At 38.8% G+C, this 22,545-nt stretch overlaps 1 protein-coding gene across 9 annotated transcripts in view; it reads left to right on the top strand.

Annotated features, from left to right (window-relative positions):
- The window catches only part of Tcf12 (transcription factor 12), a 280,237-nt gene that overhangs the window by 236,264 nt on the left and 21,428 nt on the right, over positions 1-22,545 (top strand). For 4 of the 9 annotated variants that reach the window (XM_013010144.1, XM_013010143.1, XM_013010149.1 and 1 more), the window contains 6 exons: positions 455-594; positions 873-1,017; positions 2,158-2,222; positions 11,020-11,098; positions 19,721-19,794; positions 21,554-21,754. In XM_013010144.1, the coding sequence (XP_012865598.1) occupies positions 455-594; positions 873-1,017; positions 2,158-2,222; positions 11,020-11,098; positions 19,721-19,794; positions 21,554-21,754 (704 nt within the window). Of the gene's footprint in view, positions 1-454; positions 595-872; positions 1,018-2,157; positions 2,223-11,019; positions 11,099-19,720; positions 19,795-20,729; positions 20,802-21,553; positions 21,755-22,545 lie in introns of all 9 variants that reach the window. The other 5 variants (XM_013010141.1, XM_013010142.1, XM_013010147.1 and 2 more) reach the window with 3 other exon arrangements.

The raw sequence follows: 22,545 nt of genomic DNA, 5'->3' as shown, positions 1-22,545 counted from the left end.
CAAACTGAGAGCTTCCAGGTCTTAGCCTCCTAAGCCATCATTTTTTTGTTTTTGTTTCTTTCATCTTTTTTTTTTTTTTTGGTTTGGTTGTGGGGCCTGAACTCTGGGTCTGGGCGCTGTCCCTCAGCTCTTCAGCTCGAGGCTAGCGCTCTACCACTTGAGCCATAGCGCCACTTCCAGCTTTTTCTGCTTATGTGGTGCTAAGGAATCAAACCCACGGCCTCATGCATGCAAGGCAAGCACTCTACCACTGAGCTGCCTTCCCAGCCCCTTTTTTTTATCTTTTTAAATAGTGATTTTACAATTTGGAGGGGGGGAAATTCTGGATAGAATATTAGATTGAAAAAGGGAGAGAAAATAGATAGAAGGTATCCTTTGGATTTTTGTAAGCATGATCAAAATGGAAAAAAAATATATAGCTAAGGAAAGTTTTGTGTTTCTCTTTTTGTTGTAGATGGGACCCATAATTCTTCTGACCTTTGGAGTTCATCAAATGGGATGAGCCAACCTGGTTTTGGTGGAATTTTGGGGACCTCCACTTCGCACATGTCCCAGTCCAGTAGCTATGGCAGCCTTCATTCGCATGACCGCTTGGTAGGCTATCAGGCTATCACATATTTATTACTTGGGTGTGGCAATACTTTTTCCTTGGGTTTCAAGATAAAATTTGATTTTTGCCAACTTTTGTGAAGTTTTTAAAATAGCCCAAACCTGCATTTACATGTCATCAAGAGTAAATTACACGAATAGTATTTTCTAGCTGCTAACTGGTAATGTTCTTTCCCTGTTGTAGTAGTTGTCTGCTATATATACATAGTACTTGGAAAGAAGAAAATACATTGTAATAGATCATCTCTTTCCTCTTTTTCTAGAGTTATCCTCCACACTCAGTCTCACCAACAGACATAAACACAAGTCTTCCACCTATGTCCAGCTTCCATCGAGGTAGTACCAGCAGCTCACCGTATGTCGCCGCCTCACATACTCCTCCCATTAATGGATCAGATAGCATTCTAGGTGAGCCTTTGGAGTTGACAAAACTTCCTAAACTTGCATTTGGTTTTTGGGATTTGATCGGGTTTTATTTTGTTTTTGTGAGCCCATATCTTTCTGTATACTATTTAGTTTAAAAGTAAAAGGAAGAAACTTTGTTTTCTTTAGTACAGAAACCAGTGAGGAACTTGTTTTGACTTACTAAAAAATGACGCACATATAAGATAATATTTATCAAAATGAACTCTTAAGAGATAGAGGATTTTTTCTTTCTTTTTTTTTTTCTTTTTGTCTTGCTTGTTCATTTATTTATCTTTGGGAAAGGAAGGAGGGGCACAGAAATGGAGGGACAAAGGGTGAACAAATGCAGCAGATACTATGTTAAAAATGAACTATTCAATTGTGGGTAGGGACAGGAGGGGAAAACTGGGAGAGAGTAAAAGGAATAGATGATATTGTCCAAAAAAATACACACACACACACACACACTCATAGAAGTGGCACTGGGGCTCAAAGTGGTAGAGCACTAGCACTGTGGTTCTAAGTGGTAGAGTGCTAGCCTTGAACAAAAGTGCTCAGGAACAGCACCCAAATAACACAGCTGAGTGCCATTGTTTCTATACTCCTAGCTACTCTAGAGGCTGAGTCCCGGGGATCAGGGTACAAAACCAGCCCCAGGCAAGAAAGTTTGTAAGAGTCTTGATTTCCAGTGAACCACCACAAAGCTGGAAGTTAGAGCTGTGACTCAAGTAGTAGAGTAGTGCTAGCCTTGAACTAAAAACATTCAGATCCTGCTAGGATCACACCTGTAATCCTAGCTACTCACAAGGCTGAGATCTGAGGATTGAGGTTCAAAGCCAGCCAGGCAGGAGAGTCCACAAGACTCTTATCTCCAGTGAACCACCAGAAAACCACAGGTGGCTCTGTGCCTCAAGTGATAGAGCGCTAGCTTTGAGCTTTAAGACTAGTTCAAGCCCCACCACTGAGGGAAAAAACCTCAGATCCTGAGTTTAAGCCCTAAGACTAGCACCCAAAACAAAACAAAACAAAACATCCCATACAGAGTATTTCCAACTTTACTACCATCAAAAGAATGGAAATGCTTTTTGAGAAAATGTTCTCTGGCTAAAATTCTTCATTCATTTCCTTCCTTGACATGTCCAGGAACCAGAGGGAATGCTGCTGGGAGCTCACAGACAGGTGATGCACTTGGAAAGGCTCTGGCATCTGTGAGTATTTATTTTACATATTCTATGCTAGTGAATGCAGTGATTAGATTTTTATGGCAATAAAATGTAACAAAGAATGTAGTTATAACTAGCCATTTCATTACACATTTAGAGCTCTTCTCAGTTTATATTGATACTGAAGGTTCAATTAATTCATGAGATGGTTTTTCCATCTCATACCTTTCTGACTTAAATTTAAGTATATCTGACTATTTCTAGTGGGCATAGACAGGTAGAAAGGTAGGACCTTTTAAAATCTAAAGCAAAAAATTGCTGAGGTCAATCATTAAGTCCCATGTATTTATTTTAAATACGTTCTTAGTCACCCATTAAAATAAAACAGTGGAACCAAGAAAAACACAAGTCTGTTATTTTGATACAGAGAATTAAATCACTTTATCAGTGTTTTTTTAAAAAAGGGAAAATCAATCAGCTGCAGATTCTTCATTCAAAACTTAGGAACAGAAAGCCTTACACGAAAAAACTAGGTTCATTTAATAACTCAGACTAGCTGGGGGCCGGTGGCTCACGCCTGTAATCCTAGCTACTCAGGAGGCTGAGATCTGAGGATCCCAGTTCTAAGCCAGCCCAGGAAGGAAAAGTCCATAAGACTCTTATCTCCAGTAAACCACTAGAAAATCAGAAGTGGCACTATGGTTCAAGCGGTGGAGTGCTCACCTTGAGCTGAAGAGCTGAGGGATAACACCCAAGCCCAGACTTCAAGCCTCACGACCAAAAAACAAAAAACCTGAGGCTAAAACGAATTAAACTGATAAAACTTTTTCAAAGGAATCTCTATATTCTTTTTCAAACTAGCTTATTAGAACATTAATGGGAAAGATGTTGCATTTTAATATGACTCTTAAAACATTGCAATTAAAGTCTTTTCTTTTGCAATGCTAGAACTAGAGGGAAGAATATCAGAAATCTACAAAGATTTCCAAATCTAATGATTCAGGAACCTTCTCTTGTGCACGTGGTGAAATCTCACTGTAGCTTGCTTTTCTTCTTCTAAGCAGTATTCCTCTTCAAAATTCCCAAAATGTTGTCATATGTTTTCTGTGTAACATAATTGGCTCTGTCAAACATATTGCTGTTGTGGGAAGGTAGAACACTTTAGGAACTTTCAGTTGCTACCTAAGTAGTAGAGAAGAACTCTTGAGCACATAGATGGATGGATGGATGGATGGATGGATGGATGGATGGATGGATGGGCTGGGAAGTGGCTCAGTGGTAGAGCGCTTGCCGTGCATGCCTGAGGCCCTGGGTTCGATTCCTCAGCACCACATAAGCAAAAACAAACAAAAAACTTCTTTTCAGGGTGCTGGGAAGTTTGTTCAGTGGTAGAATGTTTGCATCTCATGCATGAGGCCCTGAGTTTGATTCCTCAGCACCACAAAAGCAGAAAAAAGCCAGAAGTGGCAATGTGGCTCAAGTGGGTAGGGGTGCTAGCCTTGAGCTCAAGAGCTGAGGAACAGTGCCTGGGCCCAGAGTTCAGCCCCCACGACTGACAAAAAAAAAAAAAAAGATAGATAGATAGATAGTGTTGGGGTAAGCAAATCTTTCTCTACAGCTAAATGCAAGCTAGAGAAATGAAGCCAAATCAAAATTTTCTACTATATAGTGGAATCTCACACAAAATGGATCTCAGTAATTGTTTTTTGAATTCAGTCTTGGAACAAATGTAATAATGGCAGTGATAATCACAAAAATCTCCAGTTATAACTTAAATGATTTCTACATGCTTGGCACTACTATACTAAGCATTTGCTTGCCCAGTCTATCTAATCCTCAAGAAAACCCTGTCAGGTTAGTGTTATTATCCCCATATTTCAGGGGAGGAACTAAGGTTTAAGAGGTTAAGTAACTTGAGATCTGAAAGATTAGGTAGCTTGCCCCTGGGATCACAAAGCTAGTAAGAGTAGAGCTCATGTACATTATTAGAACTCTGTTCTAACTAGCCTCAGCCTGCTTACCATGCAGGAAAAGCAGCGCTGCAGTGACTGTGTCTTACAGGAGTATGGAGGAGGGTTAAGGAGAACTGTCTCACTTTTTACTGAACTCACATCCACCTGAAGAAAGCTATATATTTAGAAAATTATTGTTCTATATTGTTAAAAGATACCCAGATATTTGGCTCCCCGTGTTCCTTCTGCTGGTTCTGGAAGAATCCAGCAACACATTCATTTCACATGTAAGAGGACAAGTAACATTTGAACTTCTAATATTAGGCTTTTTTTTTTTTTTTTTGAGGGTAGGTCATGGGGTTTGAACTCTGGGCTTGAGCACTGTCCCTGTACTCTTCAGCTCAAGGCGAGCGCTGTACTACTTGAGCCACAGTGCCACTTCCGGTTTTCCAGTGATTTATTGGAGATGAGAGTCTCACTGACTTTCCTGCCTGAGCTGGCTTTGAGCCGGATCCTCAGATATCAGCCTCCTGAGTAGCTAGGATTACAGACGTGAACCACTGGCACCCGGCTATTAGGCTATCTTTAATATATATTATCATATATTGGGGCTTGTTTTGTCACTGATTATTTACTTGAGGAAAACTAAATTTTGGTGTTTACAAATTTGTGGCATTCTCAGTGATCTTTTAATCTCATTTTTTGTTACCCTTAAAGTCCTTGAATATCGTCCCATATTACAAACAGCATAGAAGCCAAACCAGGATGGCAATTGGGAAAAAAAATCCAAATTCACTGAGTGGAAACCAAGGAAGAAATGTTTAACCTAGTTAGTGGGTGGGCTCTAGTTGTCATGGAAACTCACCTCTGTCATCATCCTGTGTTGTTTCTAGGCAAGAGCAGCCAGGTCATTCCATAAATCATTTCTGTCATAGCTGATGGTGATGCATTCCATCTGCTCCATCACTACATGCCATAGTCTACACAATTCAAATCCCTTCCTTCTGTCCATCTGCTCCCCCCACCCAGACACCTTTCCAAACACAGTCTTTCTCTAGCTTCCATTATGATGCACATTCACACTAATACATGTTTAATGCTTGAAATGTACTCAGAAAAAAAAATGTTACTTTGGAGTTAGGAAGGATTAGAAGAGGTGAGTAGAAGGAAACTTACAAGGGTTACTTTTGAGAGTCTGACATACATATCAGAATTTTACATTAAGTATTAAATATCTTTGGGATTGGTGATCCTGGCTATTCCAAAATTTATAAGTTGTTTAGAATGTGACATGTTTAATATAGCATCTAGTTTGAGTTAGAGATACATTATGCAGTTGTCATTTGAAGTTAATTCTAGTTCATCAGTTGTCTGATGTGTGTCTTTGAAGGTCTTTCATGTGTGAAACATGGTGTAGGGTACAACCTTTGTTCTTCAGTTTAGGTATTAAAGAGCACGCAGAATACTGTGGTTAAACATGTGAGGCCTGATAATGCATCTGCAAAGGTTCCTTTATTTTAGGTTTAAGCCTGGATAATTGTAGTCTTAATCTCAGGATATCAAGAAAGAGAATTGTACATGAAAGTATTTACACAAAGTTCCCAAAGCCCTATGGATTATGCATTAGTTTAGATAATAAACTAGGGTAGACAGAAGGAAAGGAAAATCTGTGTATTCGTGCCATTTCTAATGTGTTTCCCTGAACATTTGCCAGACAATAGCCCTTTAAGATTGTGCCCATGGAGAGTTATATAGAGGAAGAAACATCTGGTTTATCTCAGTGCCTAATACCATATCAAAACACTTGGTCTTTAATTTAGAGGAGATCAAACAAGAGGACTGTTTAACTTTGTTGATTATATCAGACTTCTTTGTGATAATTTATGTTTTGATTTCTACCTCAGAGAGAGTGAGAGGGACAGAAAGAGGGAGGAGAGATTTTTAATCTGGATGGTTAAATGGTCTGTAGTCTACAACAAAAGAAGAAAATTCCGGGAAGTTGACGTTTAAAAGTAATTCATGAAATAAGTTTCTTTGTTCCTTAGACTCAATAACATTAGCATAATAAAGATTAACTGAAATGTGCACTGTAGTGTTTAAGAAATTGGGCTCCTAGTTCCAGGGTTAGGCATAGGAGCTTTCCATTGTTTCTTTTTTGTCTGAGGCCCTTTTCATTAGCCTCTAGCTTTATTGGCACCCTGCTGATTGGAATGGACCATGACTGATAGGAGGAGGAGTCTCATTTGTTGCCGTAAAATGAGGCATATTACCGTGTTAGCCTGGCAGAAGGTATTGGGAGTTATTCATCACTGGTCATTTAACAGTGGGAGGATCAGGGACTGCATGCGGAATGAGTTCTTACTTTGTGTTTATGCTCTAGACACTAAATCCTCCCACCCCCATTTTTAAGTGACTGACTTTTTTTCTTCTTGTTTCCCCTTCAAAACACCAATGTTTGAGTCCATAAAACCTGAAAAGCAATGTATTTTGGGTTTAAAATGCTATTAGCCAAAAAAAAAAAGTATAGCGCTTAGAATTTAACATAACAAAAATTTTTATAGAAAAAAATTGTGATTTGGTAATAAAATAAACCTTCAAAGATGAAGTTTTATGAGATGATCCGTGATCCCCAGACTGTTACCATACTCTTTCCTCTCCCTGCCCTCACGTTCTTTTTATGAAACTAAAGATAGGGGTTAGGAATGTGGCTTAGTGACACAGTGCTTGCCTAGCATGCATGAGGCCCTGGGTTTGATTCCTCAGTACCACATAAACGAAAAGAAGGAGGAGGAGGAAAAGGAGGAATAATTATAATTATATTTTTAAAAAGAAAGTAAAGGGATGAAGGAAGAGTCCTATAACATACCCAGGAGAGCAGGAAAAGAATGATGATAAAGTAGAACCAGCAAATGTAAAAATGGTTTTATTGCCTGGGTACTGGTGGCTCATGCCTGTAATCTTAGTTACTCAGGAATCTGAGATTTGAGGAACCTGGTTGGAGCCACCCTTAGCAGAAAAGTACTTGAGGCTCCCATCTCCATTTAACCAGTGAAAAGTCAGAAGTAGAGCTGTGGCCCAAGTGGTAGAATACCAGCTTTAGGTGGGAAATCAAGTGAAAGCAGAGTCCCTGAGTTCCCAGTATTGGCACCAAAAGAAAAAACAAACAGGCTTTTATTGTACCATGCAGGCACTTCTTTTGGTGGGGAGGGGAATACCCAAAATTGTATGCCACAAAATTTACAATTATACATTTGCAGTAATTTTTTTCTCAAATGCTTACACCTATTTACCTATAGAATTGGAATATTATGCTGTCATATATGAATCTGAAGTACAACCTCTTCTTTGACATAAAGGAGCTATCAGTCCTTGACAGGCTTCCAGATTGCTTAACTGAAGGGCAAAGTAGTCAAGAACTATAAGAGGTGGTTGTGCATCTATACCTTCAACAGCCCCATTGCTACCTAATGATATGATATGAATAACCTAGTACACTAACACTAATGTCCACCTTGCCTTGTAATTGTTCTTGAAGCTTATGCAATAAAACTCATTTGAAATGAAGTCATCTATATAGCAGTCTTTACCCTCCTTGATATTTCTAGTTACTGACCTCTATTACTACATACTGAGATAAGTATTACCATTTACCATAAATACTACCTGTATTTGAGCAAACTTTTAAGTGTGGTTTTTTAAATCACTCAATATTTTAGTTTCTAATGGTGAATATATACTTGTGTAACACAGTGGCCGGTGGTGATAGATTCATTGTTGAACTGTATAAGGGTCCTTTCTTTGAAGAACTTACAGTCAAGAAAAGAAGATAAGACAGATTGCAAGCAGTGATAGTGTAGAGTGCAATGTAGAGCAAGGGGTTAAAGAGAAATTCCAGTTATTCTGAGTGTAAGGGAGGTGACATTTGAGCTAAGCTATGATACAGCATAAAATCACATCAGCGAGAGGTTAAGAAACAGACATTTGGAAAGTAGTTGTGTTCAGAAAATGAAAAAAAAAACCTGTGGCAGTAATAGAGTATAGATGGATTATAAAGTAAAAAGATTTTTGTGATTAGATTATGGAAGATATAAAATGTTTTTCCTTTTATTTAGCAGGAAACTAGAAGGATTTGATTGTTTAAATCTGTTCAAGGTCAATAGCTCAATCATATGAGATGAAACAGTAAAAATAATACGTGTGTGTATGTATATAAGTACATGTGTGTAGATGTATGTATACATACACATGCACTTAAGTAGTCCATCCCCCAATGTCTACATGTTGTGATACAGCAGAGAGAATGCTATGTCCTTTCCAGAAGCAGAATTGTAGGTCCTAGTATTTTCAGAGGGAAGGGACGAGGGACAGGGAAAACAAGAAGGAAAGAATATACTGCTAAACTAAGTATAGGAACAGAAGAGCAGAGATGAGAAGAGCCAGAAGCTTTGGGTGTGGCTGCACAGTTTGGGTGTGGGTGTTCTCTCTTCAGCCTGAGCTGAAGGAGAGTTTGTCCAATGGAATCCAACAACCCATGTTAGTAATACCAATTCCGAATCTTCACGAAGAACAGTGTTATCAAGAGATCAGGAACAGGTGAAGAAAAAGAAAACTGCAACTAGAATTGTAGGAGAATAGCAGAGAGATGGAACATAGGTAAAGACATCTGACAACTGCAAATTTACCAGATGGAATTTCCAAGTAAAGGTGGTGAGACTCATTTTACTGCAAGTATCAGCACTGTTGTGAGATCGAAGCAGTGAACAAGACAACGTCCTTGCTTGTCTGGAGCTTAACATTTTCCTAGTGGAAAGGGCAAGAGACAATTAGTGGTTAGGAATATAATGTAAGCACTATGAAGAAAACAAAAGGTGGAGGGTATGACAGAAGCAATGCTATTCTCCAGTGCTTCTGTGCTATTAATTCTACAGAAGAGGATTAAAAATTGAGTGGGTTGATTTATGATTATCACAGTTTTGCATGGAATAGAAGTTTTTCCTCATTTCTCACTCGCCACCAATGTTGTCAGCCCTTCCCTCATCAATATTATATTCAAGGCATGTTTCATAAAAATTAACATCAGTTCTCAGGAAAGTAAAAATAGTGGACCATTGAACATAAGGTGCGGTGTCTCACACCTGTCATCCTATCTACTCAGGAAGCTGAAATCTGAGGATCACAGTTCAAGCCAGCCCTGATAGGAAAATCCATGAGACTATTTCGAGTCAATCACCAGAAAACTGGAAGTGCTGCTGCAGCTCAAAGTGGTAGAGAGCTAGCCTTGAGCAAAAAAAGCTCAGAGACAGCACGGAGGCCCTGAGTTGAAGCCCCATGACCAACCAAAAAGAGAGAGAGAAAGAGAGATTTCTGATGTTAAAGTGATAGTACGTTGTGATGTGTTATTGTTGAAGTTTGGTGGCCTGGCATAATTTACTTACCTGGTTGAAACAAAACAGTTTATGTACTTTGTGTGTGAGAGAGAGAGAAAGAGAGAGATTAAGAACCAAATTGAAACATATAGCTAATTTTCATTTATGTCCTATGTATTTTTTGTAAGAATGGAACCCAGGACTTTGTGCGTGCTCTGCAAGTGCTCTACCACAAACTATGTTCTTACCTGTTGGTTTTTTTTTTAGATAAGTTTCTCACTCAGACTGGCCAGTAACTCCCTATGTAGCCCAGGCTACCTTGGACCTTGAAATCTCCTGCCTCTGGAGTGTGCCACCATACCCAGCCCTTTTTGAGAAGTTGAAAGGATATTTTAAGAATACGTTCTTTGGTGGATTTTTGTATATATGCTTTTCATTTGGATAAAAGTGAACACAGGACCTCATATTTCCTACTCTTAAGCCATGCCTCCAGCCCTTTCTGCTTTAATTATTTTGGGAATAGGGTCTCAGGTTTTTGCCTGGACAGACCTGGCTGGACTCCAGTCCTCCTGTTTACACCTCCTGCATAGTTGCAGTGACAGGTGCATGACACCACACCCAACTATTGGTTGAAATGGGGCCTCCTTAACTTATTGCTGGCCTCAGACACCTGATCTTCACCTCCCAGGTACTTGAGATTGCAGTCATGAGCCAGGTTCATTTTTACTTTTTGGTTTTTAGTTAGCATATAGTAATTCCTTAAACAGGTTTCATTGTGATGTTCATACATGCATATGATGTGCTTTGATCAAATTCACACCCTCTGTTACTCTTTCTTATCCTTTCCTTGTTTTGATCATTTCATCACCCCACCCCACATCAGAATTTTCTTTTAAAAGTTGATAGACAAGTATGGTGACACACACTTGTAAGCTGGTCATCTCAGCAGGAGAATCACAGGTTCAAGGTCAGAGCTGTATAGTAAGTTCAAGATGATATATTGATACTCTTACACTTAAAAAAAAAAGAAAAGAAAGTTTTATGAGGTGATTATTGTTAAAGAATACCACTTATTTAAGTGAGTATATTTGGAAAAGATTGTTTAATTATCAAATAGTTTAACTTTATAGTCACATTTTGCCTTATTTTGTATTGCTTTGAGACTAGGTCTGACTATATCGCCCAAACTTGCCTCATACCTCAGTGCTGAGATTATAAGTGTGTACCACTACATCTGTTCTTGCTGCTTTGTTCTTCTGCTCTAATCATTAGAAACTTACGATCCAATTATGATTTTAAAAACATTGTATTCCTCTCACTTGCATATACGTGATACTTTTTATCCTAGTTTGAAAACTGAGGCTGCTTAGCCTTTACTAATAAAACAGTCTTGAAATTGGTGATTAGCCTTTTCATTATGTGTCTTAGGGTAAGGACTTAGATTATAAAACCAACCCCATGTGGATGCATTTGTATGTTTGCTGTTGTCTCATATTGATGATGTTTGTCTCATTTTCTGGTTAGATTTATTCTCCTGACCATACCAGCAGTAGTTTTCCATCAAACCCATCAACACCAGTGGGATCGCCTTCACCTCTCACAGGTAGGCTCTCTTTCCTTCATAGCTTGTATTCTTCTCCTTGAAATATTTCAGGGTCTTATTTTTTTTTCAATAAAACCCAATAAAATTTTATGAAAAAAAGTAATTTTAATTTTAATGGTAAGAAAACATCTAAACAGAAGCTTCCAAAGGAGAATATTGAAATATTTGCTAGTTTAATAAATGATGTTATGCATATCTTCCTTGATTCTTAAACTACTTGGCGACAATTTCCAACAACAGTTGTTTTAACAGAATAATAATAAAGCTAGGCAGTCCAGATGAAGGTAAAATACGGAATAAATAACATAGAATAGAAACAAAGTGATCCATGTAGAAATTCAAGGGCTGGGGAGATAGCTCAAAGTGGAGCCTGTGCTTAGGCTGCATGAGACCCTGTCTTCAGCCCCCCATCTGAAAAACACAGCAACCTGATGGTTTCTGTAGATCATCTTTTCTACTTTTTTAAGTCAAACTAGATTGTTTTTTCATATATATATATATATATATACATACATACATACATATATATATATATATGTAAAATCTTGGTAATGGTATCGTTTTTTTTCCTAAGAAAATGAACTGTCTTATCAACATGAATGATTACATTAGTGGAGATACCTATATGATTCCAATTTCTTTACTTTCCCTTGTTTTTTTTTTTTTTTACATTAGTTTTGACAAGTTTTGGATACTATCCAGTACTCTGATTTTGTTGAGGAACAATTATTATAAATGGATTTTTTTTCCTTATACTAGGAATAACTAAAAGATACAAAAATTGTATGCTTACCTTTAAGCTGTCATTTAAAAATTGACATGTTTTCTAAGCAATGTTTGGGGAAAATAAAAAAGACATTATTACGTAACTGAATAAACTTGGTATATTCCTCCAGTGACAGGCCCACGTGTTTTTGGTTTTGTGGTCATTATTAAGCCGTGTAGTATTGTGCAGAAGTTCTGGAAGTCAGGACTCTGCGAAGGCAGGGCCCTTGCTATCACCTGTGTGTGCCTTATGTATTGGCCTTGTGACTCTAAAGACGCTTTCCAGTATGATGATGAACTACTGGCAGCTGCTTTCAGCTATTAGCAGGTTCTGCCACTTTCTCAGACACTGTGGCTTCAGCTGTCTAGTAAAAGTTGAACAGCTGTTCCCACATAGACAAGGCTATGAAAGAACCATTGACTTAAAGTTGTTGTTTAACAGTACTGAAATTACAGGAAGAATGATTTAACTGTTAGCCCTGCTCACCCCCTCAGCCCATGTTTACTACAATTATCAAGGTCATCTTTCTTTTCATTTTTTATATATTTTTTAAATTTTTCCCCTACTATCTCTTCCCTACCCAACACCCCTCAACTGCTCCCTATCCTCCAAGCTCTAAAGTTCATTTCCAACATAGTGTCTTGTACATCTCATTGTTATAATTGATCTAGTTTGGTTTTTTGTGTTTTGGGTTTTTGTTGTTGTTGTTGTTGTTTTTGGTTGGTCCAGGGGCCTGAACTCTGAGCCTGGGCGCTGTCCCTCAGCTCTTCAGCTCAAGGCTAGCACTCTACCCCTTGAGCCACAGCCCCACTTCTGGCTTTTTCTGCTTATGTGGTGCTGAGGAATCAAATCCAGGGCACAAGCACTGTACCCCTGAGCCACTTTCCCAGCTCTCGAGATCATCTTTGTCATTGCCATTGCACGTTTCTCTGCTGAGGTATCCATCTGCTCTTACTGTCATCTCTCCCCCGTTCACCCCAGTAGGAAGCAACTGAAGTTCCCTCTGATTTCAGTTCCTCAAGGAGGAAGGCTTTAGTGGAGCTCAGCATCTATGAAAAAACACCAGTAAAATGGAAAAATCAGACAGTTTTCAAAAGAGTAAAAAACAACAACTATATAATCTCACATTTCTGCTAGGCGGTGGTGGCTAACAGCTACAAATTCTAGCTACTCTACTCAGGAGGCTGAGATCTGAAGATTATGGTTCAGAGCCAGCCCTAACAATAAATTTGTGAGACTCTTCAATTAATCACAGGTAGTCGTGCTGTTGCTCAGGTCGTAGAGTGCTAGCTTTGAGCAAAAGGAGCTTAGGGATAGTGCCCAGGACCAGCAAAAACAAAATAGACAAACAAACAAACAAAAAATCCTCCACATTTCCTCCTCCATTGTTATTTAATGTTGTATTATTTTTCCCCAGTAATTCAGTTGATCAGTGAAAATTTAGATGTCTAAATTACATGATGAGATATTAATAGGTCTCTTCCAATTCAGTATAATTGAAGAAAGATACTTTTGCCTACTTCTGCTGAAACATCATGTCAAAGACTGATTTTATGGAGGTATATTTCTCCTGTGTCTAGTACTGTTCTATGTGTCTCTCATACTTGTGTACACACACACACACACACACACACACACACACACTATGGCGGAGTAGAGAGAGAGAAAAGAAAGTACTATATGCTAAAAGTGCAGTGGCATGTTGTTGACAGCCGTGTGGATAGGTAGGGGTCTGCATTTGCCCTATTCTTAAGCCTGAGCATCAGTGAGACTCAGCACAAACTTTGTGACGAAAGACACCCAGGCTGAGCCATTTAAGCAGCTTCCAAGGGCTTAAGTCCACCTCATTCTCCTTGGGAACTTTACAAGCCTAGAAAATACACTTCTGGAGAGTACTTAGGAGGAAGTTTGTAAGGTCCTGTACCAGTTAAGATGCTTTAGGGTGAAAAAAAAAACAACTTATTCCACTGGCTTGAACAATTCAGCATTTTATCTTGTATCACCAGAAGCCCATAGCAGGCAAGGAGTTGACCCTGTATGACAGAGTTCCTGTTCTACTTCTTAGCAACTCTGTATCCGGCTGGTGGCAAAGCAACAGTTGGAGGTTCCACGTGAAGCTATAACAGTCCAATAGAAAGGAAAGGACTGTCATATTCCTCATCTCTTCAGAAACCTTTTCTAGAAGCCTCCTCAATAGATTTCTCTTCTTGTGTCATTGACCACCTCTGGGTCTAACGCAGTTGGCTTATGACAGAAATGGAACTGCCATGTTTATCATAGGTGATGAGAATATCCCCAGGACCAGGAATAAAATTACTCTCTGATGGCTCAGGCCAGAAAAGAACTCACTCACCATCTCATGTGAACCAAGTCAGGATTCTGGCAGCAATGTCAAATAGAGGAATGGCCATGTCTCATGCCTACTTCTGTTATCATTTAGGGAAGATGCAGCCTTTGTGTTAGAGTATACTGAGTAAAGAAGCTTGGAAGGCAGACAAGACAAGCAAGGCCATCTTTGTCTTCCTTGACCTTCTTCTGGAAAATAAATGAATAAAAAACTTGTGATCATAGTGCTCAGTAGTACTCCTCAGAGAATTCACAGTAAGAATTAAGTCCTCAGATTGAGCTGGTTTAATCAATAGAAATACTTTGATAAATAGAGCACTCTATGCTACTTTAAGAATTAGAATTTCTGCCGGGTGCCAGTGGCTCATGCCTATAATCCTAGCTACTCAGGAGGCTGAGATCTGAGGATCACAGTACAAAGCCAGCCCAGGCAAGAAAGACCATGAAACTCTTACTTCCAGTAAACCCCCAGAAAACTGGAAGTGGCACTGTGGCTCAAGTGGTAGAGCGCTAGCCTTGAGCTCAAGGGCTGATGGACAATGCCCAGGCCCAGACTTCAAGCCTCATGACCGATGAGAGAGAGAAAAGAGAGGAGAGAGGGAGAATTAGAATTTCCTACCCCTTCTAGGCATGGGGAAATCTCATGAAAGTTTGACTCTAGGGTGAGATTACAAAGAGAACAACTAACAATAAGAAAATAGGGAGAGGGCTGGGAAGGTGGCTCAGTGGTAGAGTGCTTGCCTTGCATGCATGAGGCCCTGGGTTCGATTCCTCAGCACCCCATGAGGGACAGCGCCCAGGCCCAGAGTTCAGGCCCACAACCGACCAAAAAAAAAAAAAAAAATAGGGAGGGGCTGGTAGAGTGCTTGCCTAACATGCATGAAGCCCTGGGTTCAATTCCTCAGTACCACATAAACAGAAAAGGCCAAAAGTGGTTCTGGGGCTCAAGTGGTAGAGTGCTAGCCTTGAGCAAAAAAAGGAGCTCAGGGACAGTACCCAGGCCCTGAGTTTGCCCCAGGACTGGCAAAAAAAAAAAAAAATGGAGCCAAGTGTGTTAGTGCGAATCCATTATCCAGTACCAGGGAAGCTGAGGTAGGAGGATTAGAGTTTAAGTTCCATCTTGGTGTGTATAGCAAGCAGAAAAGGGAAGGAGGAAGGAAAAAGGAAAGAAGGACAATAAATAATCCTCTTAGCCACACAAAATGGTGTTATCATCTAAATTTACTAACCAGTTGTATTAGGTGACCCAGAATGAAAACATACTGGGTGAGTTAGATTTATCATCAAAGATTTTACAGATCTCTCTTGTTCTAGATTCCTACCGATCTTGTTTTCTTTCTTTTTTTTGTCATTCATGGAGCTTGAACTGTGGGCCTGGGTGCTTTTCCTGTGCTCTTCAGCTCAAGGCAAGTGCTATACTGTGTGAGCCACAACGGAATATATCTAGCGGTTTATTGGAGATAAGAGTCTCACAGAGGGGCTGGGAAGGTGGCTCAGTGGTGGAGCGCTTGCCTTGCATGCCTGAGGCCATGGGTTCGATTCCTCAGCATCACATAAGAAAAAAGAAAAAAGCCAGAAGTGGCGCTGTGGCTCAAGTGGTAGAGCGCTAGCCTTGAGCTGAAGAGCTGAGGGACAGTGCCCAGGCCCAGAGTTCAGGCCCCACGACCGGACCCCCCCAAAAAAAAGTTTCACAGAGTTTCCTGCCCGGGGTTGGCTTTGAACTGTGATCCTCAGATCTCAGCCTCCTGAGTAGCTAGGATTACAAGCATGAGCTGCCAGTGCCCGGCACCTATCTTGTTTTCTATAAATGTTCAGTTAACTTCAGTGTCAAATAAGTTACTTCTATCTAGGCACTGGTGGCTCATGCCCATAGTCCTGAGGATTGTGGTTCAAAGTGAGCCCAAGAAGGAAAGTCCATGAGACTCATCTCCATTTAACCACCAGAAAACCAGAAGTGACTCAAAGTGGTAAAGTGCTCACCTTGAGTTTTGTAAAGAGTGCGGGGATAGCGCCCAGACCCTGAGGTCAAGCCTCATGATTTACAGAAAAATAAAAAATAAGTTCTTTCTAATGCTTCTAGAATCAGGGTTACGTTTTATGATGGTCAGTAGAAATCCCAGGACAATTACAGAAATCACGTGGATAGAGTAGTTGAAAGCTTGTGCTCATCTAAGAGGCTCAAACCCTCTGTCTACCACCAGACATCAGGTATGAAGGAAGAGGATAATAGTCCAGTGTCTAAGTCACCCTGAGATTTCTAGCTTTTGTACTTTTCTTATATTAATGCTATAGTTGATTGTTGCAAGCTAGACACCAATATGATCCTAAATGTTATCTGTACATTTTATTCACAAATTTTACAAAGAGATGAAGGTACAGGTCTGTTTAGAATAAAATACATGCTGGCATTATGGTCTGTGTCTAGATTTGAATCCCCCACTTCAATCCCTCACTTCAGAGCTTTCATCCACAACTAACAAGTCACCAGTAATCCAGAAAGCTTTGGAATATTTACTTTTTTCCTTATTCCATTTTTGTTATCAGAAACAGATTGTATTGATTTTCCATTACTACAAACACCTTTAGACTTATGAAGTAAATGCTTTCATTTCTCTTTAAGATAGGCTTTCTAAAGCAGATTAAAATAAAAATTAATGTGTTCCTGTTTTATATTCAGCTCGCTTTATAAATTAACTGATAATATGGATCAACCAGATTATGGAGCCATTAACCCCTAGTATCCACTCAACGTGTGTGTGTGTGTGTGTGTGTGTGTGTGTGTGTGTGTGTGTGTGTGTGTGTGTGTGTGTCTCCACTGCGCTACATCTCCAGCCTCTAAATATTTTTAGAGAAAATTTTGAATTTCTATATTTTAAGTTTTCTAAATATTTGAGAGATATATTTTGAACTTTCCTAGCCTTGTTATTGATAGCCATCTCCTGATAGTTTTAAATGACTAGGGTGAGTTATAGGAGCTTTGCCCATGAAATAGATATAGCTTAGAGTTAGACAAAGTGCAAATAGATACAGATATAACCCTATTGTATTCTTTTTCATATATTATGAAAATACTGTACAGAGGGATTACAGTTACATGGGCAAATCCTATTATATTCTGCTTTAACCAAATATACAACATCAGGGACTCCAGTCGGTGGTGGTGGTGGTGGTGATGATGATGATGATGATGATGATGATGATGATGATGATGATGATAGACAAAAGAGGTTTAAGTATATGTCCACATTTTCCAGTTTAGTAGATGCTATTTTGGAGTAGGCCTTTGCATAGTTTCTTCATATTTCCATCAAAAAAATTCTAAATGTAAGTCAGGTAGTATATGCCAGTGGCAGAGGCCTGCATAGCATGTGCAGAGCTCTTGGACCCTCCCCCCACCTCCAGCATCACAGTTTAATTCAAAAAGGAAAGAGGAAAAGCTTATGCATACGCTGAATATTCTGAAGTGTGTAAACATAAAACTATGACGTTAGTATTTCCAGAAAATTAGGTAATTTAATGATTTGGCTCCCATCACATGATGGGAGTTGGGGAGGAGAGGGTGGAAGAACAGGTAAGCAAAATGTTTAAAATGATTATTTTCAGTAATTTAGAGTCACCTTTTGAATAGCCTATCCACCCAAAATTCATAAATCTGCATAAATCTATATCACACGTTTTCAAGTTACATAATATATGAAATTGATGGATGGGTAGTTATCAGTTGTTTAGTTCTTAATGGTGGTATTCAGTTAAAGTGAAAACAGTAGTTCCAGTTTAAGCTTTTCTGAGATAACAAGTAAGTCATTGTGTTTTCATTATCACTAGTGTCCTAAATATAGCAAAGAGACTTGCAGCAACACACGATCCTGAAATACAACTTAAAAATTGCTTGCTTTTGCATGAAAAATGATAAAATAGAGAAGATTTTTGATCATCTGTTTGATCTTTTTCTTTTAAAAAGTGATTTTGGCAACACCATTAGAATATTACATTCAACAAGGGATTGACTGATGCATTGATTATCCTGAGGATCAAACCCAGGACCCTGCATGTGTTAAGCACCCATCCTCATTCTTTATGAACATATATCCTCTCTTCTTTCTATCTTCATTATGTAATTCTACTTTCCTAACAAAAAGAATGACATTGAATAAAGATTTTAATAATGCTATTTTCCAAATTGAATAATGAATTTTGAAACAAATTTATGTCAGGAAATTTTTAGCAAGTGATACCACGTACATTTGCAGTTGTTTGAAATGTGCTTATCTGTTTATTTGTAAATGGACAAAAAGTGCATTTTAAAGAGTAATACCTTTAAAATATCTTTTAATAGGAATTAAAGATATTACTCTTTAAAATGCAATGTGTCTTTGTAAATTAAGGATTGTAAAGATGTATATACGCTTTCCTTCATAAGTGCTGCTTAACTTGAAAATTCATCTACCCCTCCACAAAGAAGCCCGTTAGTGTTTATTATGCCACTATTCATAATAATTAATTGTTAATAGCAGCCAATGTCCAGTGATGAGATAATGTGAAGTTAAACAAATTATGGTACAAAGAAACAGAGTAAATATCAATATCACCATTATTAGCATTACCAAACAGTATGTAGAACCATGATAGAGGAAAAGACAGAATAAGAAGGGATAATGTACTACAGTAGAAGTGCATTTTTCTAGCCAGGTACTGGAAGCTCACACATGTAATCCTAGCTACTCGGGAGGCTGAGATCTGAGGTTCAAAGCCAGCCCAGGCAAGAAAGTTGGCGAGATTCAAACCCAGGACAGCCACCAAAAAATAACAATAATAATAATAAATTATTTAGATAAATGAGAAAATACTTTTTTAAGTGTATTTTCTCAAAATATGTATCTTGTGGACAAGGCAGTTAGCTATGTTTAGTTTTTCTGTTTTCTAAGCTCCCTAAATTACTGTGTGAATATGAAAGAAACTTTTTTAAAAATATTTTATTCTTGTGAAATCCATAACAGAATCTCCATGCAGAAGACTCAGGCTCCAGCTGTGGCTTCAACATAGAATTTTTATACAAGAATAAAATAAAATGAATCAAGCCTGAAAAAAAAAAATACTTTGGTCTTGCCGGGTGCCCAGTGGCTCATGCCTGTAATCCTAGCTACTCAGGAGGCTGAGATCTGAGGATTGCGGTTCAAAGCCATCCCGGGCAGGAAACTCCATGGGACTTGTATCTCCAATAAACCACCAGAAAATTGGAAGTGGCGCTGTGGCTTAAGTGGTAGGGTGCCAGCCTTGAGCCTAAAGAGCTGAGGGACAGTGCCTAGGCCCAGAGTTCAAGCCCCATGACTGATTAAAAAAAAAAACAAAACCCTTTGGTCTTACAAATAGCCAGTATTATGCTGATGGCTGAACAAAAATTTCCCTGTAAATTTATTTATACTTAATTCAATATCTTTATCCTTTGCTTTAGAACACTGTCAAGATTGCTGAATTAACCAAAGTATGGGGGTGCTTTTCGGTTTTAACAGGTACCAGTCAGTGGCCCAGACCTGGAGGGCAAGCGCCTTCATCCCCAAGCTATGAAAACTCGCTTCACTCCCTGGTAAGAACCTCATACCGGTCTTTATAGGTGTGACAGGTATCACAGGATTGAATCCATAATTTGATGGGGTTTTTGTTTTTAGTGAGTCTTATATAACAATGAAGAAACAGTAGGATAGCATTACTCACGAATTCTTTTCTAACAAATGGCCTGATTGAGTTGAACAGTCTGAGAGACACATCGGTTGTCTCTTTTGCCATCTGTTCTTTGAGACATCAGACTTGGTGTCCGAACAACTGGTGTTAAAGTCATATTACAGAATTTTTTGTTTCTGTGAAAATTCTAGGGCTTAACTTTTTTAAAATGACATGTTATAGAAAATTAATGGTAGTGGTACAAAATCCACATAATAACAGTATAATTTATTACATTCATATTAAAATTTTTGCTGAATATCTGTTATTTTTATCATGCAAGCATTATTTCTTGTGTTTTCTTAAACCAAAGAATATGTTGTCCAAATGATACCACACAAATAATAAAGGAAACCTTTAGTACTCCAAGATGAAGAATTTGTGGTAGAATGTTAACTACTGTTACTTTCGTTTGCTTACATTTGTAATCCAGATTTACAAAATATAATTTAAAAAGCATAATAATGATCTGATGGAATGCCAAGTCATGCTATCATTTAATTATGCCAGGTTGCAAATAGAGATGTTCTTTTTCTGTGTCTAACAGAACATTTTAAATTGAAGGAGAGTTCTCACAGATTTTGCAAGCAAATATGAGCAATGTGAGCTGTTTAAATGCTAACCTTATAACTTCCCTGTTAAATCTCAGCCTTCTCAAACCTTAATACAAGTAGATCTCTCAGGTCTCCACGTTAACTTTACTAACATGTTATGCCGACATGCACATCAGCTATTTCCTCATCTCTTTTGGAGTTAATCTTAACCTGTGCTTTGCCTCCTGTTCTGTCTTGACTTTGCCAGAAAAATCGAGTTGAGCAGCAACTTCACGAGCATTTGCAAGATGCAATGTCCTTCTTAAAGGATGTCTGTGAGGTACTATTTCTTTTAGATGGTGCCTTTTTTGTGTTTCAGTTATTTATACTTCCATTATCCATTTAAGATCATCAGGCTATACAGACTCCAAAGTCTTAAAAGTCAAACAGTTGACCATTTCTGATTTTGTTGGAATATGTAAGAGTAGACTTTTGTCTTTTATGTTGTTGAGAATGATTCTTTTTTTTTTTTAAGAGCTCTGCTGGCATGTGCTTTTGATTTTTAGAATTCTAATATGTTTGTGTATGGGGCATGTGTGTATCCACAGTGTCATTTCTTCAGTTTTGTTAAAGAATTTATCTGGATGTATTTACTTTTTGTGATAGGTGTGCTTTATCCACCTAAAACAAAATTATTGCTAAACCCTGTTGGCTCGGAAGGCCCTTCCCCAAATTGACATATTTTAAAGATCATTATTAAAGTCAAGTTTATCCCCTTCGTTTTAATCCATTGTATTTGAATATCCACATAGTAGTCTTCATCTTTTATAGCTAAAAGAAATAACTTCATGTAGCTTGGTATATTCACTTTAGACAGCAGTAATTTGTTTCTGAAGCTTTGAAATGTTATCCTAGCCTACAGATAGCCTTTGTTGCTGTTGATTTACGGTCCGGGTAGTTGGTTTGAAGTTACTTGATACTGCATTGCGTTTCTCGGGCTGTCTTCTGAATGTCCCAACGTAGGAAACATATCAGGTCACCAAGTCAGTCTGATACTGGCAGTAACTTCCCTGCGTTTTTCCATCCTTACAGCAGTCTCGAATGGAGGATCGCTTAGACAGACTGGATGATGCTATCCATGTGTTGCGGAACCATGCTGTGGGACCTTCTACCAGCCTGCCCACCGGTGACATACATGGTTTATTGGGACCATCCCACAATGCACCAATTGGAAGCCTCAATTCCAACTATGGAGGATCAAGCCTTGTTACAAACAGTCGATCTGCTTCAATGGTAGTGCCCCTTGTCCTAAATGTTTTCATGAACTTTTGGGGAAAATGCTTCTTTTTTTGAAAGGAAAGTGCAAACAAAAAGACTTTCTATTGTTTGGATAGAATAAGTATTGGACCTTACAGTCCTGTGATGACCACATGGAATAAGAAGAAACCAATTGGGTACTGGTAGCTCATGCCTGTAGTCCTAGCTACTCAGCAGGTTGAGCTCCGAGGATCAAGGTTCAAAGCCAACCTGGGAAAGTCCTTGAAACACTTTATCTCCAATTAACTACCAAAAGAGCCAAAAATGGAGCTGTGGCTTGAAAGGTACAGCACTAAAGCTCAGGGACAGCACCCAGGCCCTAAGTTCAAGCCCAGGACTGGCACTAAAAAGAAAAAGATATCATTTTAGCTCAAACAATTGTTTTTGCCCTGAAAAAGTGCATAGGAAGTCAGAATTGCCAAAGCAGTAAAGCAGGACTGAATTTTAGCGATCCTAGTATTTAAAAAAATTGTTTCTTATCATCTGGAACTGGCCTTTAATAGAAAAAGAATAATATGAAACTCTTAATCTATAGAGGTCCAAATTTAAACTTTATTCCCAAATGAGCTAAAAATGGGGCTGCCTATATACATCAAAAATTCTTTGCTGGGGGCTGGGAAGGTGGCTCAGTGGTAGAGTGCTTGCCTTGCATGCCAGAGGCCCTGGGTTTGATTCCTCAGCACCACATAAGCAAAAAGAAAACAAAAGCCAGAAGTGGCGCTGTGGCTCAAGTGGTAGAGCGCTAGCCTTGAGCTGAAGAGCTGAGG

The sequence above is a fragment of the Dipodomys ordii genome, unplaced genomic scaffold, assembly GCF_000151885.1.
Source record: "Dipodomys ordii isolate 6190 unplaced genomic scaffold, Dord_2.0 Scaffold11, whole genome shotgun sequence".
Taxonomy (NCBI): Eukaryota; Metazoa; Chordata; class Mammalia; order Rodentia; family Heteromyidae; genus Dipodomys; species Dipodomys ordii.
The sequence above is the reverse complement of the archived record's forward strand: the minus strand, read 5'-3'. Positions and strand labels throughout refer to the sequence as shown.